Below are 17,526 nucleotides of genomic sequence, written 5' to 3'. Positions count from 1 at the left end.
CATTCATTGCCACCGTTACATATCCTTTTAATGGCGTTCAAAATTGTCATTAAAGAGAAGCTTAATCCTAGTAGAGCTTAATCATAGGACCTTGTTATTTAGGTACAACTATAAATAGTGAGCTCTATCATCATTGTAAAAGACACGATTTCTCTGACAAACATATACTATATGCTATCAAAAACTCAATAACACTTTATTTTCTTGCTTATTTGCTTTGTTCTTATTGCTCCCGATAGCTCTGCGCCCGGAACCAAAAAATCTGTTGTCTATTTTAATTTTAAGGCTAAATCTTATATTTCTATCTAATTTATCTTTAAATTTTTAGATTAAATTAATTCGCTTATCTATAAATTACGTATAAATTCAACTGTACCGTTTTATGGTAAACACAAGTGTATTTATGTAAAACTCATGCTCCTGGAAAATGCAGTAAACATTGGTTGACTCTCCTAATTAGTTAACATAAGTTTCTCGAAAGCATGGATTAGAATAATTAAGAAATTAGAGGATGAAATCATATATTTTCAAAAGTAAGTGATTGTTAGAAAAATATTGTAATTAGTGGACTTCTTAACGGTAATGATTCTTGTCTATTGCCAGCTCAAGTACTGGCTATATTATTAATTAATTTCTGATTACACAACTTTTGGACGGATAAAACAACTACTCCATAAGTAGGTAGTTTTGGTTCAGATGTAAATTTGATGGGTTCATGAACATATTATATTTTTTAAATTATAGCTTCAAAATATGTTATTTATTATATAATTTTAGTAATTTCTCAAATTTATATTTATGGTTCATGTTAAAAATATTAAACTATACTAAAACCAATAAATATAAACTGGTATCTGAATGATTAGACGTACATATTAAATTCGAATTTTAATATTATATACAAAGCTAGGTATTTGAGTTAAAAGTAAAGTAGAGTAGGGGTGGGCATATATCGGGTAAAACCGATAACCCGAACCGTTAATTCTTTATTGGGTATTGGGTTAACGGTTTGGTAACGAGTTAATTTTTTTTTTATTGGGTTATCGGTTCAGGCTCGGTTTGCATTTTTGTTATTGGGTAAAAACCGATAACCCAATAAGAATGATATAATTTACTAATTTACCCTTAAGTATATACTAGGGTTATTTATTTTCCTAATTCCCTCTTCACTCTTCAGTCGTTTGTCTCTCAGTTCTCATTCTTGTTTCCGTCGCAGCCCCCAAGAGTCAAGACGCAAGACTCACCACCAGTTCTCCGCCAGACATCAGTAGATACTGCACAGAAGTGGGAGCGTGCTTTTGTTAAGAAACAACAAAAGTTGGCAGTTTACACGTTCTGGCAGTTTGATTTCTTTGTTTTATATGTTGCAAATTTTTTTAGTTGTTTTATGTTATCGGGTAAACCGATAACCGAACCAATAACGATATATAACCGATTAACCGATAGCCAATATCTTATCGGTTTTGTTATCGGATTATGATATTTGTAAACCGATAACCGATAGGCAAAACCGATAATGTTTAAAACCGAACCGAACCGACCGATGCCCACCCCTATTAGTAGAGTTGCATCAACTGGCATCAGGCAAAAATCTCACATGAGATTTTATCCCAATAATAAACAAAAACCACTAACTGTAGGTATACTTATTCTTTTCTTTTTATTATTTTTATCTTTGAAGAATGTGATAGTACTACAGGAGATTAGGAGCCACTATTAAGAATTGTGGTGCAATAAATAAAATTCCTTTATTATTAATCACACGTCTTAGATTTGAGCCTTAAAAATAATAAAAAATTATAAGAGAAAGTGCTCTATTTTTAAGAGTCGTTTGGCAGGATATATTAGAAAATAATAAGTATGTACTATTAGTTATATGTCATATTCAGTATTATTCTTATACATATCAAACTATGACATAATATATGGATAAGCATGTATAAAGATAAAACTGCCTTTTCAAAATCTTTTTTAAATTGTTGAAGGGTATTTTTGTAAACAAATCATTTAAAAAAAAATAATGGGATGCATGTCATTTTTAATATACCAAACCAAATAGTCGATGGAAAATAATTTAGCATAACTAATCATAGCATTACTAATACTCAGTATTATTCTTATACACCTTCCCAACCGATCCTTAATGAATCTTACACTAGATAAATCAAAATTTTAAGGAGCCCAAAAATAATTAGGCAAAATATAAAATTGGCCGGTCGATCAAAATAATGGCATTTAATAGCTAAAAAGTAATATATATATATATATATATATATATATATATATATATATATATTTGTCAAAATAATTAATAGTAGCAAACTAATGCAAGGGTGTCATGTGGACATTGACAAGGAAAAGAAGAGAAAAAAGAGTCCATTGGCAGCCTGTACTTCCATCATTATTTTTCTTATTACCAAACACATAAATAAATAATCAATTCTTTTATTTTTCTTTCTCTTTCTCTTCCCTTCTTTTCCCCTTTTTCCCCTTTCAAGAACCCTAAACCATTCCAAATCCAATTTCTTTTCCCTCTATGTAATTTCCCGTCCTTTGTTAAAAACCCTAACTTGCGAGCTGTCAGTTTTCAATTTCAGTTATTTGCAAAAATAGCCACTTTTAATATCTAATTTGTTAAAAATGGTGTGAATTCTGGGTAAATTTTCAAATTTTGCAGAGTTGGATATTTTTGTAATATCTTTGATCTGCCGGTGAGGAATTTGTTTGGGGTTCTAATCCGGCAATAAACGAAGAAGAAGAGGAGACAATTGGAGGCCCAAAAAATGGCGAATTTGGACTTGCAAATGAACCCACAAATGGAGCAGATCCATGGAGAAATTCGTGATAATTTCCGAGCCCTAGCGTAAATTCTCCCTTCTTTTCTTATTCTTTTTTCATTTAATGAATAGTTGAATACTGTTGATTTTTTTTTTCTTTCCAATTTTGATGTGCATTATTTGTGTTTAGATATAATAATTTGAAATAAAAGGGGCCTAAATGAAGCAGCACGGGTATAGAGGATTCATATAGCCGACCACAACTAGTTTTGGATTGAGTCATAGTTATTTTATTTTTAATGACGATGGTGTCTGGGCCAGCTTGTGCGTACCCCAACCATTCCGATGTGTACCTGCTACCTTACTGGTACCGGGTAACTTTGCATGCCAAAGCTTAGGCAAATGGGAAAAAGCCACCTACTGTTTGTTGCCTCTGCTCGGATTGAGTCGTAGTTATTGTAGTAGTTACTTCTTGTTGTAGAGATAAAAATGGAATCTTTTAAGCTTGTACTGTAGGATAGAGCAGTTAATTCAGATATGATTGAAGTTATTGTAGTTGTTGTTTCTCGTTGTAGAGATAATAATGGAATCTTTCAGGCTTGTACTGTAGGATAGAGCAATTAATTGAGATATTATAAAATATAATGAAACCTGGCTGCCTTTCCTTTGCGGGAAGGGCTCTGAATTTAATTGATTTATATTCTTATGGTTCAACAATGAAATGTGAGAAGTCTCCCTCTCATAGCAGAATAGCTATAATGAAAAACCCGGATTGTTAAATCTTTATTTTTTTCCCATTTTGATGTCTTGGGTGTAACTCCACCTGTGTGCATGTGCAAAAGCATAGAACTTGGATTAGAAAAGATGGTTGTGGTAGGTTAATGGATAGACTAAACAAATAGTCTAATGATATAGGGGATTCTTATTGCCAACCCAGCTAATTGGGGGTTGAGGTTTAGGTGATTCATTGATTTGAAGTGGGGTGGAACTCAGCCTACGTGCATGTGCAAAAGCATAGAGCTTGGACACAGGAAAGTATCGTGGTAGGTTGATGACTAGACTAAACAAATAGTCTAATTATGACACACACGATTTTGTATAGCCCGTTCCAACTTGTTTGGCATTGAAGGTTAGTTAATTGATTGATTTGGACTTGGGGTTTGGTCGGCGTCAGTTAGAGATTTAAGTTAGTTTGTGGTGGAGCTCCTTTGAGAGATGTCTTCTAACATGTCATGAATTCTGATGTGGTTTCAGTATCTACTGAGTAATTATCTTTGTTGGTTAGTAAATTTGTTAGTTATTATAGTTGCTTAAACTCTTCTTTCTGAGGAATGATTGTCAAGTTATTGCTCTTGATTTAATAGTCCCATTTTACTTTTTTAGCTAGTCAAATAAGCCCATAATATGGGCCCCAGATGTTTTATAGATGAGACAAAAAATGTTAGAGACTGAATTACTAAATGAATTATCTTAATGGAGAATGAGAAACTATGGCGTTTACTAAGTGACTGTACGTAGGACCAATAACAGATAATAGGAGATTATACAACAACAACAACTACCCAGTATAGTCCCACAGAGTGGGGTCTGGGGAGGGTAATACGTACGCAGGTCTTACCCCTACCCGAAAGGGCAGAGAGGCGGTTTTCAATCGACCCTCGGCTCAGGAAAAGGAAAAGGAAAAGGAAAAGAAAAAAACAAAAACAAAAACAAAATAGCATTAGTAACTCCAGTAGAAATCACATAAATAATTATGTAAACATAAACCATAAATAACATGGCATGCAAAAGGAAAAGATAAACAAAAACAAAAAACAAAACGACATTAGTAACTCCAGCAGAAATCACATAAATAATTATGTAACCATAAACCATAAATAAAATGGCATGCAATAACAACGACCAGTAACTACCATAAGGGGGCACAATACAATACACAAATCATCTATGGAGAGCCCCACCAAACCCCGCCCAACCCCGGGAAAGAAGTGCGAAAAATTCTAGAAGTCCCTATCCTACAACCCTGATACTAGACCTCCAGACTTTCCTATCAAGGGCCATGTCCTCGGAAACCCGCATTCTAGCCATGTCCTGCCTAATCGCCTCTCCCCAATACCTCCTGGGCCTCCCTCTGCCTCAACTCGCGCCAACCACCGCCAGCCGCTCACAACTCCTCACCGGGGCATCGGGGCCTCTCCTCCGCACATGCCCGAACCACCTGAGCCTCACTTCCCGCAGCTTCTCATCCACTGGGGCCACCCCCACCGTTTCCCGAATAACTTCATTCTTAATCTTATCCAACCTGGTGAGCCCGCACATCCACCTGAGCATCCTTATCTCCGCAACCTTCATTCTCTGAACATGAGAGTTCTTCACCGGCCAGCACTCCGCCTCATACAACATGGCAAGTTTAACCACAGCTCTATAAAACTTTCCCTTGAGTTTCTGTGGCACTTTCTTGTCACACAAGACTCCTGATGCAAGCCTCCATTTCGACCACCCTGCCCCTATACGGTGAGTGACATCCCCGTCGATCTCTCCGTCCCCCTGAATCACCGACCCAAGATATTTGAAACTGTCCCTCTTGGCGATGACCTGAGATCCAAGCTTCACGTCCCTGCCTACTTCTTCTTCGCTCGACTCAGCGCTAAACTTGCACTCTAGGTATTCTGTCTTAGATCTGCTTAGTTTGAAACCCTTAGACTCGAGAGTCTGTCTCCAGACCTCCAACCTCTCGTTAACACCGACCCTCGTCTCGTCTATCAAGACTATGTCATCAGCAAATAGCATACACCATGGCCCATCCCCTTGAATATGGCGTGTTAGAGCAACCATCACCGAAGCAAATAAGAGGGGGCTAAGCGCAGATCCTTGATGAAGCCCCATAACTACCGGGAAATGGTCTGAGTCGCCACCCACCGTCCTAACCCTAGTCTTAGCTCCATCGTACATGTCCTTGATCACTATGATGTAGGCTTCCGGCACGCTCTTCGCCTCCAGGCACCTCCATAGCACCTCCCTTGGGACCTTGTCGTACGCCTTCTCCAAGTCGATAAATACCATGTGCAGGTCCTTCTTCTTATCCCTGAAATGTTCCACCAATCTCCTGACAAGGTGGATAGCTTCTGTAGTGGAGCGGCCCGGCATGAAACCGAACTGATTCACGGATATAGGCATCATCTCCCTCACCCTCGCCTCAACCACCCGCTCCCAGACTTTCATGGTGTGGCTTAGTAATTTGATACCCCTATAGTTGTTACAACACTGGATGTCCCCTTTGTTCTTATACAAGGGCACCACTGTACTCCATCTCCACTCCTCCGACATCCTCTTAGTCCTGAAGATCACATTGAACAACCTGGACAGCCACTCCACTCCTGTCCTACCCATGCATTTCCAGAACTCCACCGGGATAGATAATAGGAGATTATGATATCACAAATTAATGCTCTTTCATTTGTTACTCGTGTCCGCATAATTGCTATTTGCTTCTTTGTCCATTATTGCGCTCTTCATAACTTTTTGGTTAAAATAGTAAAATATTGAAGGATGATATGACACCACCAAGGTTTATAGTCTAGTAGTATCAGTGGGATTCTTCCAAACTTTAGGTATAGGTTTGATCCCCGTACCCGCTTTCCCCGATCCCATTATGAAGAACAAAATTGAAGGATGATATGACATTATAATTAAAATGGTAAAATATTGAAAGACTTATACGGCTATGAATACATTCATAATTGAAACTTTTTAGATCGTTACGTAGTGCACTAAACGACAAACTTGAAATATATACTTTAGTTAATGGATTGAGAGAGATTGTAATACTCCAGTTTGTTAGTTGTACATAGGGGATACATTATGTTCATTCCATTCTTGCTCTAATAGTTTGTTAGTTACAAAGGATGCCTGGTCTTATTAAGATTGTGCTTTTTGCCTGCCGGTGAAGATATTTTATTGTAACTGTTAGCTCGCTGGTTTTAATCATGACGCCGTCCCCACTAGCTTGGAGATTGTGCTTTGTTTCTATTGTTTCATTGAGAGTGCTTTGTGGTGCTTTTCTCTTTCCTACCAGATTTTTGTTCCTTAACAGGCAATACCTGTGCATGGACCTGACCATTTCTTTTCACTACATTTTACCCTTATTTGCATGTTTTTTTTTCTATTTTTCCTCAGAAATGGTTTTCAAAAGCTGGATAAGATCAAAGATTCCAACAGACAGAGTAAACAGTTGGAAGAGCTTACAGGGAAGATGAGAGAATGTAAAAGGTAGCACTTTTTATCTTCTCCCCGATTCCATACTTGTATAGATGGAATTGCCCATCTTTAGTGATGACACATTTGTTCTTTCAATTTTTCGAGAATTATGTTTGATCCTTCAAAATAAATTAAGGAATTCAAACAATTAGGATACTGGGTTTATGTCTAACCCGAATAAACTTTATTTTCTAAATTTTGGAAAAAGGTCTCAAGATTTTTTTTTGAATTGGTAACTATTGTATATATTATAAATATCAGTACATAGGTTGCACTGAAAACCAAATTTACATGGAGAGAATTTGGAGATGTTCTAAAAGGTCTCAAGATTTAAAAACTCAATACCGACCAAAAGACATTATAGTATTTATTTGCTCCTGAATTGTGTCTGCTCTTTACGAGTTCTTATTTCTAGTTTACTAAGGTTATTAGAATGCTCAACTTTTATCAGAAGTAACTGTGTTATTACTTGTGAATTCGAATAATTAGTTTTCCTGTTATAGTGATCATTAATACTTTTACTTTCCAATTCTTCAAGGTTAATTAAAGAGTTTGATCGTGAAATTAAAGATGAGGAGAGTAGAAATCCTCCTGAGATCAGCAAACAACTCAATGATGAGAAGCAATCAATGGTAAGTTGGAATCTCTTATTAAGAAAAGGGGTTTGTCGGAATCCCATATGGGCTTGCAGTGGTAAGCAACCCATGCACTCCAATGGTTGATTATCTTAGTTTATTCTATAACCATATGCTTATTTTGATTCATCCATTTCCCTTTTCCTGTGCGCTGCGCTATGGCCACTGTCGTTCTGAACATAAGCTTTTATCAAAGAGTGAGATTTGAAAAATAATAAATAACCAACAAAACTAAGCGCACAGTCTCAGCCTACTGTAGTTACAAAAAATGCAATTACCTTGAATGGAGAAACAATTATCCCTTTTGATTTACTTAACATTGTTTACTTTTGGAAGGGACATTCTATGTTACTAAACTCTCAATTTTAGGGTTACTGGATAAGCAATGAGTTCCTAATTGACATAAGTTTTTATGCTTTTAACAGGAATTGAATTGAGACTTTCATGATTTGTGCACTTCGGCATTATAGTTTTGGTTATTTTTGCTTTCCTCATATTTTCTTTGCTTCCAAGTGTACTATCAAGCTGTCTGTGAATCCACATAAAACTTGAGCCACCAATCCTGTGGCACATCCTTCAAAACCATCATGTTATTGTCTTTCGGTGTCTGTCTTCTCTTATTAATCACAAGCTGCACTTTTCCACTTTGGATCTCCATAAAAAAGGTTGTTATGAAGGGATCAAGATAGTGGGTGCTAATATCAATTTCGGGCATTGTCTTAGCGGACCCCAATGTGTTCGGGACCGAGGCGTAGTAATAGTAGCAGTAGTCTTTGCCAGACTAACATTTTGGTTTGGTCCATTTACTGGACTAATATTATGCATACCACTTCTGCGGAATACTGTTCTAAATTTGCTTAATTTTGCAGATCAAAGAGCTAAACTCATATGTGGCCCTGAGAAAAACGTGAGTTAACTCCTCCAATTTTTCTTTCTCCACTCTGGTTTCTGCTCCCAGAAAAGTTTCATCTCTTTTTATCTCAACTTGGGTGCCGTATCACGTAGAATTTGATTGTGTAGAATGTTTGGAGGCTGGATATGTACTTTGCTGTTAATGAACTTTTGGATTTGCATGGCTTGGTTTGTCCATTATATAATGTGTATACACAAAGCCGACTCAAGGCTGCAATCCCAGTATACATCAATAGGCTATTACTTGTCAATAAAGTTACTCTACAAAAATTGATTGACACGATTTTGTCATTCAAAGTTCTAACCTTCTAATTCGTGGGTTGGTTTTTGACATCAATTAGATTAACTTCTTCAGAAGAAAATTTCTTCTATTTGGAAACTATGGAAAAGTAGTACAGACCCACATTTTTAATAAGTCAAAGTTTTTGAAAAGGAATTTATTTTTTAAAAGTTCAAGAAAATTGTGGCCAATGAATAGTTATTTGAGTCTCGAAAAGAATTCCTAAAAACCTGATGCTGCTCCTTCAATATCTGATTATTATTTTAGGTCTTTGATACAGTTAATGGATGCTATCTGTTACCTCTCTTCTTTCCGTTGCTGCTATGCAGGTATATGAGCAGTCTTGGCAATAAGAGGGTTGAACTATTTGACATGGGAGGTGCAAGTGAACCAACAGCAGAGGAAAATGTCCAAATGGCATCAGGTTGGAACAATAACCCATTAGTACAGCGAAATTTTGTACAAAGGTTCAACTGGGAAAATCATTAGATTTTACTTTAAATCAAGAATTCACAAGCTACAAAATCTGAAATGCACAAACTTAGGACATATGAGGCAAAGTGGTCCATATTTTCAAATTCCATCTAGGTGTGATTGTTGTAGAGTCGAACTGAAGATAGATTTATAACTAGACTCTTGTTGTTTTCATTTTCCCCTCTATCTGATTCTTGGCATATTGGGGTCTAAAAAGCTTGACGGAAGAATTGGCTGCCATGGATTCGTGGAATGGGAATAGACTTCTATATGAAAAGGAAAAGAGGAGGAAACTGGGTGTGATATCATGTCTGAACAAAACACCACCTAGTCATGCACGACTCTTCAGCATGTATCCATGTTTAGATTCTGAAATGAGAAAGCCATGATTCACACAGTCAACTTGTATACATAGCTTTTTGTTTTACTATATGTCACAGTTTTTGCTTGTGAAAGTGCTCCATTTCCCTTTGTTTGAAGAGAAATCCTAACTGTCAAAACAAAATTGACTGAAGGGGAGAGGTCTAGGGAGCATATTTATAATAAAGTTCTGACTTCGTTTAGCTTCTCTTTTCCAATTGTTCGGACTTTGATGGAAGCATTTCTCTGAAGTAATTTTTGCTTAGTTTTCCATTAATAGATCTTAATATGCATTGCTTTATACTGTATTAGCCCCCCCCAAAAAAGAGGCATAGTGTTTATATGGGCTCTGTAGAACGTGTATATGGCCTGCTGTTCCATTCAACTATGTTTGTTCCTTTTAACCATATCTTAGAAGCCGGAACACCTGGTACATATCCCCCGGTCGGCGTGCTCTGCGATTACTAGTGATTCCAGCTTCACGTTCCTGAGTTGTAGAGAACAATCCGAACTGAGACAATCTCTCTGGATTCGCTCACCTACAGCCCTCCTTTCCAGTGTAATTGCCACTTTAGCACGTGCATAGCCCAGCCCATGAGGGCCATTGCCGATTTGACGTCCTCTCCGCCTTTCTTCCTGTCTATCGTTGGCAGTCTGTCACGAGTGCGGCATGCATCTGTTAAACAACCTTAAGAAGCTATGAAGAATTAAAATATTACCTTTTGCCTTTTGTGATTGCAAAAAGACCTGCTGCACTTTCTTGCCACCATCTTTTTTTACCGGCACGGCAACGATAACATGTGACTAATTACCCCTACTACCTTAGGAGTCACTATTTCAATTATGTGTCACAGCCTGTTCTATTTTGTAATGGTGCTGATAAGCTTTCCGTCTTATATCTTGTCTGCTCCGCATCTATGTGAAGATGAGCGGAAAATCATCCATGTTCATGTGTCAATTTTGTGTTTATACTAGCTGTGCATATCCAATTTGACCTAGCAATAGTTGGATGCATCACTTGACTGTTTATACTTCATATCTTAATTTATCGTTATGAGAATGCATCCAAGCAACTTGTGGACTCATTTTCTGGTCTTCTCATTCATTTAAATTTTCTTGCAGCAATGTCAAATCAGGAGCTTATCAGTGCTGGAAATAAGACAATGGATGAAACTGATCAAGCCATTGAACGGTCCAAACAGGTACATAGTTCATTTTGGCGCTGCTTCAGGATATCTATCATCCGTATTTTAAGCTTATTTTGGGATATCTACCATTCATATCTTAAGCTTATATCTAATCTGTAGGTTGTTCACGAAACAATTGAAGTGGGAACACAAACTGCTACTACCTTGAAAGGCCAAGTGAGTATCATCATAATTGTTCATCTCCTTTGTTTTGTTGGTTTTAGGAAATCCGTATAATTTTTGGTAGTCTCTTTGTTACGCAGACTGATCAAATGGGTCGTGTTGTCAATGAGCTTGACACAATTCAATTCTCCATTAAAAAGGCATCCCAGCTTGTCAAGGAAATTGGACGGCAGGTGTGTTTGTAAACTCCCCCATATTTGTGCCATAGACTTTTTGTGTTCTTTCTTTCTCTTCGTAGATTAATTAATCTAGCTCCCAACTTTTTCAGGTTGCCACGGATAAATGCATCATGCTTTTCCTCTTCCTCATTGTCTGTGGTGTTGTTGCCATTATTGTTGTGAAGGTAGTCTCTCATGCCATGGGTTAGTTTAAGCAAATAAATATATTGTCAATATCCTTGCTTTGTTCAACTCAAGACCACATATTGCTGTTCTGCCACTTATCACCTACAAAAAAAAAGGAGCTGCCGTTTTGCTTAAAATTGTAGATGTGTAGGTCATGGAACTTCGGAATAAGGCTTTCCACTTTTTGAGATTGTTATATGTTATTGCTATGCTTTAGTGTCTACTGTCTGCATGGATGCATAAAAGGGCTCATATTTTTCTATGCAAGTGCTGAGGGAAAAAAGGTGTTGATTGTAGTTGGTGACATCTTCGGGCTCTCACTATTTTTAGCCTATTTCTGCATTCAATGTCTGCAATCTGTTAAGCTTTTCACTTGACTATGTGCTAAATTTTCTGTTTAACGGCTTCTTTTCTTATGTTTTCAGATTGTGAATCCTCACAACAAAGACATAAGGGATATCCCTGGACTGGCTCCTCCAGCGCCTTCAAGGAGATTGCTATATCTAAAGCCTGGACAAGATTTCGTGTAAATCTGTAAGGATGGATCCATCCAATTTTCTATATGGTGCCACTGTAAAGAAGTATCAGAGGAATGCTATTCATGGAGAGCTGTTTGTTTACTGTGATCTCCTTGCCTGAGTTGTGCATACCGTATTTGCTCTGTTGTGCATTTCTTTTTCTTTTGTTTCCTTTTTTCTATTATGTAAATCATACACGATATTTGTCTTGTATTCACCTTCTTTTCGATTTTATGGTGCATTGGATTCATTCTGTAAACTCTCGAGTGTAGAAGAGTTGCAAGGAGGCTTAGAAAACAACTACTATACTCATTTATGCTATTTCTTCATGTATGTATGTCCAACAATGCTGTTTTGAGGTCGATTTAGATGACCACGTGAATGAGTTTCGTTTATTTCTTTATCTTTGAAGTGGTAAATCCCTCTTCGGGTGCCAATGGTGCCCCCCCTCCCCCCCCCCCCCGCCCCACATTTTTCGGTGTCTTTTCCCCATTGGTGACATGAAGCTGTTGGACTTGAAACTGCTATTCACTAGAAATATCCAAAGTTGACTTCTTGTTCATTCTGTGTGCTAATTTGTCTGTCTAGGTACAGTTCTGAAGAATGGTCAGAGTTTAAATTGGTAGTGATGACTAAATGTGCAGATAATGCACATGGATTATGATGCAAAGTTTGGTTTGCAATTTTCTCCTTTGGTTACTTGAAACTGCAGATACAAAGGACCCTCTGGCTATTCCCTTAATAGGTGCCAAGTGCTGAGCCATGGGGTCGGGATAGACGGATTTAGGATTTAAAGTTAGTGCATTTCTTTTTCTTTTGTTTCCTTTTTTCTATTATGTAAATCATACACGATATTTGTCTTGTATTCACCTTCTTTTCGATTTTATGGTGCATTGGATTCATTCTGTAAACTCTCGAGTGTAGAAGAGTTGCAAGGAGGCTTAGAAAACAACTACTATACTCATTTATGCTATTTCTTCATGTATGTATGTCCAACAATGCTGTTTTGAGGTCGATTTAGATGACCACGTGAATGAGTTTCGTTTATTTCTTTATCTTTGAAGTGGTAAATCCCTCTTCGGGTGCCAATGGTGCCCCCCCTCCCCCCCCCCCCGCCCCACATTTTTCGGTGTCTTTTCCCCATTGGTGACATGAAGCTGTTGGACTTGAAACTGCTATTCACTAGAAATATCCAAAGTTGACTTCTTGTTCATTCTGTGTGCTAATTTGTCTGTCTAGGTACAGTTCTGAAGAATGGTCAGAGTTTAAATTGGTAGTGATGACTAAATGTGCAGATAATGCACATGGATTATGATGCAAAGTTTGGTTTGCAATTTTCTCCTTTGGTTACTTGGAACTGCAGATACAAAGGACCCTCTGGCTATTCCCTTAATAGGTGCCAAGTGCTGAGCCATGGGGTCGGGATAGACGGATTTAGGATTTAAAGTTAGTGAGTTTAAAATATCGTTATATTCGCTATTCTTTTATGAAGATGAGTTCAAACTTAATGGATGTATCTAGTCCGTTTATGCATACCTTGACTATTTCATTGGATACTTATTATTTTCCGTTAGTATAGATATTGAATAACTCTGTTCACTGATGTTAAACAAACAGGAAGAGATCACGTAGTGATTTCTTATGTCTGTTGAAAATCGAATTCCTATCTGCAATCATTATCTGCGATGATTGTGATGAAAAAAATTCAAAGCTATAACTGAATTGTCTCCGGTTAATGATTTGGCATAGGGATAAAACAAAGAAGGTGCGTGGGTATGACTAGGGAAGGCAAACAGGCGGTTCAGGTCAGATATGGGCTGGTCGAAAACGGATACTGTAATCGGCTTGACCCATATCTAATACGAATCGAAAATGGTTAACCGGCGAATAATATGGATATAAAAATTACTTTTGGGAGAGTTCCTAGTCTTCCAAACTTGAGAGGCTTTGCAATTTGAATCTTTGTAAATGTAAAAGTTAAACTTATTGATTATCTATTTTATAGTGGATAATATGGATTTTATCCATATTTAACTCATTTTTAAAAAGTTCAGTATCCAACCTATTTTTTTTGTAATTAATTTTATTATTACCGGAGAAATATTTACAAGTATAGCAAAAAAAAACCTATCAAATCTCACTTAGATTTGGACATGCAGCCCCAAATCTAGTGCCCTCATTTCTACATGACTACTCAACTACAATATCTATGGATAAAAATTGAACTCCTGCAGTTTCCTAACTATCTTAGAATTCAAACTTCCTCGATAGTGCACCTCTTGAGTTATCACTCTGATCAGCTCCTCGCAACTCCTTTGTGTTCCTCGAAATGTTCTACAATTTCTTTCCTGCCAAATGTAGTACACAATACAAGCTAGCAACATTCTATAGATTACACATATTTGCTTCTTCCCTGTTGCATGCCTTACACCCCATTGAATCTCAGCATTCCACCCCTGCACATCTCTTGTTATTCCCAGCCATTGTAGTAGCTTCCTCCATATTATTGTTAAATATTGCACTTGAAGAAAAGATGATCATGACTTCCTATTACTCTTTGCAACACCCCGCACATTTGGATTATGTATGAATGAGTTAAAGGAGTAGAAATGTTATATTTTGGACATATGAAGTCCTATCGGGATGATTATGGGTGAAAATAGTTGTTTCAAAATCAAAATGAAAAGTGAGGTGCATAAGATTCGACAAAATCGACTAAGTTTGCAGAAGGTCCGTCTTCCAACAAGGTTTAGTGAAAACGTGTAAGGAATTTGGAAAAACTCAAAGAATGAAAGTTGCAGGCCTTTGAAATAGCTTTACAACGATATATTGTAGAGCCCAAACGGAGCTCTGTGAAAAAAGTTATGCCCGTTTTATAGAACAGTGCGTAACCATCGCGTTCGGCCGCGTTTGACCGCGACAGCGGTCGTGAGGCAGTGCTCCAGCTATTTACCGCGGTTGGGACCATGGTCAGGCCTACTGGGACGTGGTGGCAGTCTTGAGAAATTGTTTTTTTAGCCCTATATCGTCCCCCACAGCCCCAAAAAATAAAAACTTACCCTAGAAAGGAAAGCTCTCAAAATCCTAACTCCTTAAGGGTCCCTCCACCACCCAAGATAAGTTCTAATGGTGATTCTAAGTTAATTTCGATTTCCAAACATCTTGGGTAAACCCTCCATATCATTAGACATTCGATGGGGACACCATTATTGAGAGAGAAAACCCTAGAACTCGAATTCAAGAAGATTGAACGTCAAAAAGGTAATATCTTCACCCTCTAATTGATTCTATCATTGAATTAATGGTTATAGACTCTAGTTCATGAGATATGAGCTAATGGGTTTGATAGAAAAATATGAACGATTATAGGTTTGGGTTGTTGATTATTGATTTTTGGTTAAGGGTGTTGTTTACCTTATGGGTGACAAAGAAATATATTGATTATAACCATTTGAGACTTTAGAATTTATTTAAGAGCAAGAGAATGGGTTATTGGGTGTAGAAATACCATTAATAAGGACTATGAAACTTTATGCCACCAAGTGTTTGAGAAAATGCCTAAGTGACCAAAACATGAGTATTATTGCTAATATGGAATCCCTCTGACTTGTATTGATATAGATTGAAGTTGAAAGGGTTAGCGAATATTGTATTATGCTCAAGAGCAGGAAGTTAAAGTAGGTGAGGCTAACTCTCTATGTTTGGGAATGTTAATGATTCTCCTTACACTACGTTTCTTTTACGACGTATTAATTGCCTCAGAAATATAGTTAAGCCTAGTTCCTTAAATAGTTGTATAACTCATATTCTCTACCTTCATAACTCGTTCATGACTTTCATTCTGAATGTTGTGAGCTCAGTTTGTATTCAATATAGACTTAGGTTTGATGTCCCTAAGTCTCAGTATAGCTTACTCAGCATGTCATAAAGAGTTGAAGTTTTAGTGTTCATAATTAGTTCAAGAAAACATGTCTCATTCTAGTCCTATTCAGTATTCCAGTATTATGTAACTCAGTGTGATCCAGTATTCCAGTACCATCTAACTCAGCGTTATTCAGTACTTCACTATCATGTATTGCAGTATGATTCTCAGTTATTGATTTTAAATTCCTGAATGTTGAACACCTGTATTTGGGCCCGAGGCCGTATTTTATATGCTTTATGCATACTTGGGCCTGAGGCCGTAGTTTATGCTTTATGCATGTTTGGGCCTAAGGCCGTAGTTTATGCTTTATGCATTTTTGGGCCTGAGGCCGTAGTTGTGTATACGTATACTTGGGCCTGAGGCCGTGGCTTGTGCACATATATATTGGGCCCGAGGTCGTAGCTTATTCAGATAAACAGGTTGTTCATCATTCAGAAGAGGGAGTATTCATAACCTTACTTCCTTTGTTCAATTCAGCTATCAATTATAATTTCAGTTATCCGTTATCAGTTATCATTTTAGTTATCAGTTAACATTTCAGTTATTAGCTATCAGTTATTATTTTAGTTTTAGTTTCAGTTTCAATAGTTATCATTTCAGTTATCAATTATCAATTCTCAATTATCAGCTGAGTATTAGTTTCAGCAGTTATAGTTCATTCTTTCAGTTGCTTTACATACCAGTGCAATTCAAATGTACTGACGTCCCTTTTGTCCGGGGCCTGCATCTCACAATAGATGTTGACAATTCAGAGCGCTAGGACTCTCGTATCAGTTTTTTGGTGATCCCAGTTCTTTCGGGGCTTTATCATTACTTTATAGCCTTTCAATATTTATAGATAGTTCGTGGTTTCAGTGCTTCAATAGAGGCTTCATAGACTACAGTAACAGTTAGACAGAGTCTCAAGCTTTTCATGTTAAGCTATGTTGGCTACAAATACGTTTCAGAATTGTATTAGTATTTTCGCACTTTGATTTATATCATCCAGACTTTCAGTATATCAGCATGTGTTAGTTTATCTTCCGCATTCAGTATATTATGATATCACATGTTGATTCAGCCAGCCAGTTGGTTCACTCGGTCACATGTTATCAGGCACCGAGTGTCGTGTTACGTCCAGGCCTAGGTTTGGGGCATGACAAAGCTTGGTATCAGAGCACTAGGTTCAAGTGTCTTAGGGAGTCTATGAAGCCGTGTCCAGTAGAGTTTTCTTTATATGTGTGTGTCGGCCACTCATATAAATGGCTAACTACCAAGACATTCAGGATTGTCTCATTTTTTTCTACTCTAGATCGTGCCATGAAGCTTAGAGCAATAGTTAACCTTCTCTTCCTATTCCAAACGTATCGAATGCCCAAAAGACGTGCAGGAAAATACTCAAGTTCTTAGAGAAGATGATTTCCTTTGGAGTGTAGGTTGGTAACAAATGAGACATGAGATGATGTTAAAAGTGGGATGTAATGGGTAGTAGTACATATTAGAGCACAACCTTATTAGAAAGTGCAAAAGCAGTCATCATGTCTTATGGTTATCAGTTTACCTTAGTTACCAGTTATACAATCTTTCAGTTAGCAGGTTTATAGTTGTTCAGTATGCTAGTTATTTGTTATTCAGTTACCATATCTCCGAATTTTAGTGTATCAAAATTTCTGGAGACTTGTGAGTATACGATGA

At 37.2% G+C, this 17,526-nt stretch overlaps 1 protein-coding gene across 1 annotated transcript; it reads left to right on the top strand.

Moving 5' to 3' along the window:
• The first annotated feature begins 2,389 nt into the window (after positions 1–2,389).
• Positions 2,390–12,330, top strand: LOC104234992 (novel plant SNARE 13). The gene is made up of 10 exons (XM_009788660.2): positions 2,390–2,863; positions 6,954–7,046; positions 7,573–7,666; positions 8,539–8,576; positions 9,191–9,285; positions 10,818–10,897; positions 11,003–11,059; positions 11,146–11,238; positions 11,334–11,408; positions 11,835–12,330. Exons 1-10 carry the CDS (start codon positions 2,784–2,786, stop codon positions 11,937–11,939), a joined length of 810 nt encoding a protein of 269 aa, XP_009786962.1. The 5' UTR covers positions 2,390–2,783; the 3' UTR covers positions 11,940–12,330.
• Positions 12,331–17,526: the final 5,196 nt, after the last annotated feature.

The sequence above is a fragment of the Nicotiana sylvestris genome, chromosome 10, assembly GCF_000393655.2.
Source record: "Nicotiana sylvestris chromosome 10, ASM39365v2, whole genome shotgun sequence".
Taxonomy (NCBI): domain Eukaryota; kingdom Viridiplantae; phylum Streptophyta; class Magnoliopsida; order Solanales; family Solanaceae; genus Nicotiana; species Nicotiana sylvestris.
This window is presented reverse-complemented; position numbering and strand designations above follow the sequence as displayed.

What these genes read in the sequence shown, in the direction of transcription:
- LOC104234992 (XM_009788660.2), top strand. Translation starts at nt 2,784, where the DNA reads ATGGCGAATTTGGACTTGCAAATGAACCCACAAATGGAGCAGATCCAT. An exon ending in GATAATTTCCGAGCCCTAGC is followed by an intron (nt 2,864 to 6,953) that starts GTAAATTCTCCC and finishes ATTTTTCCTCAG; the next exon opens with AAATGGTTTTCAAAAGCTGG. An exon ending in CTACTACCTTGAAAGGCCAA is followed by an intron (nt 11,060 to 11,145) that starts GTGAGTATCATC and finishes TTTGTTACGCAG; the next exon opens with ACTGATCAAATGGGTCGTGT.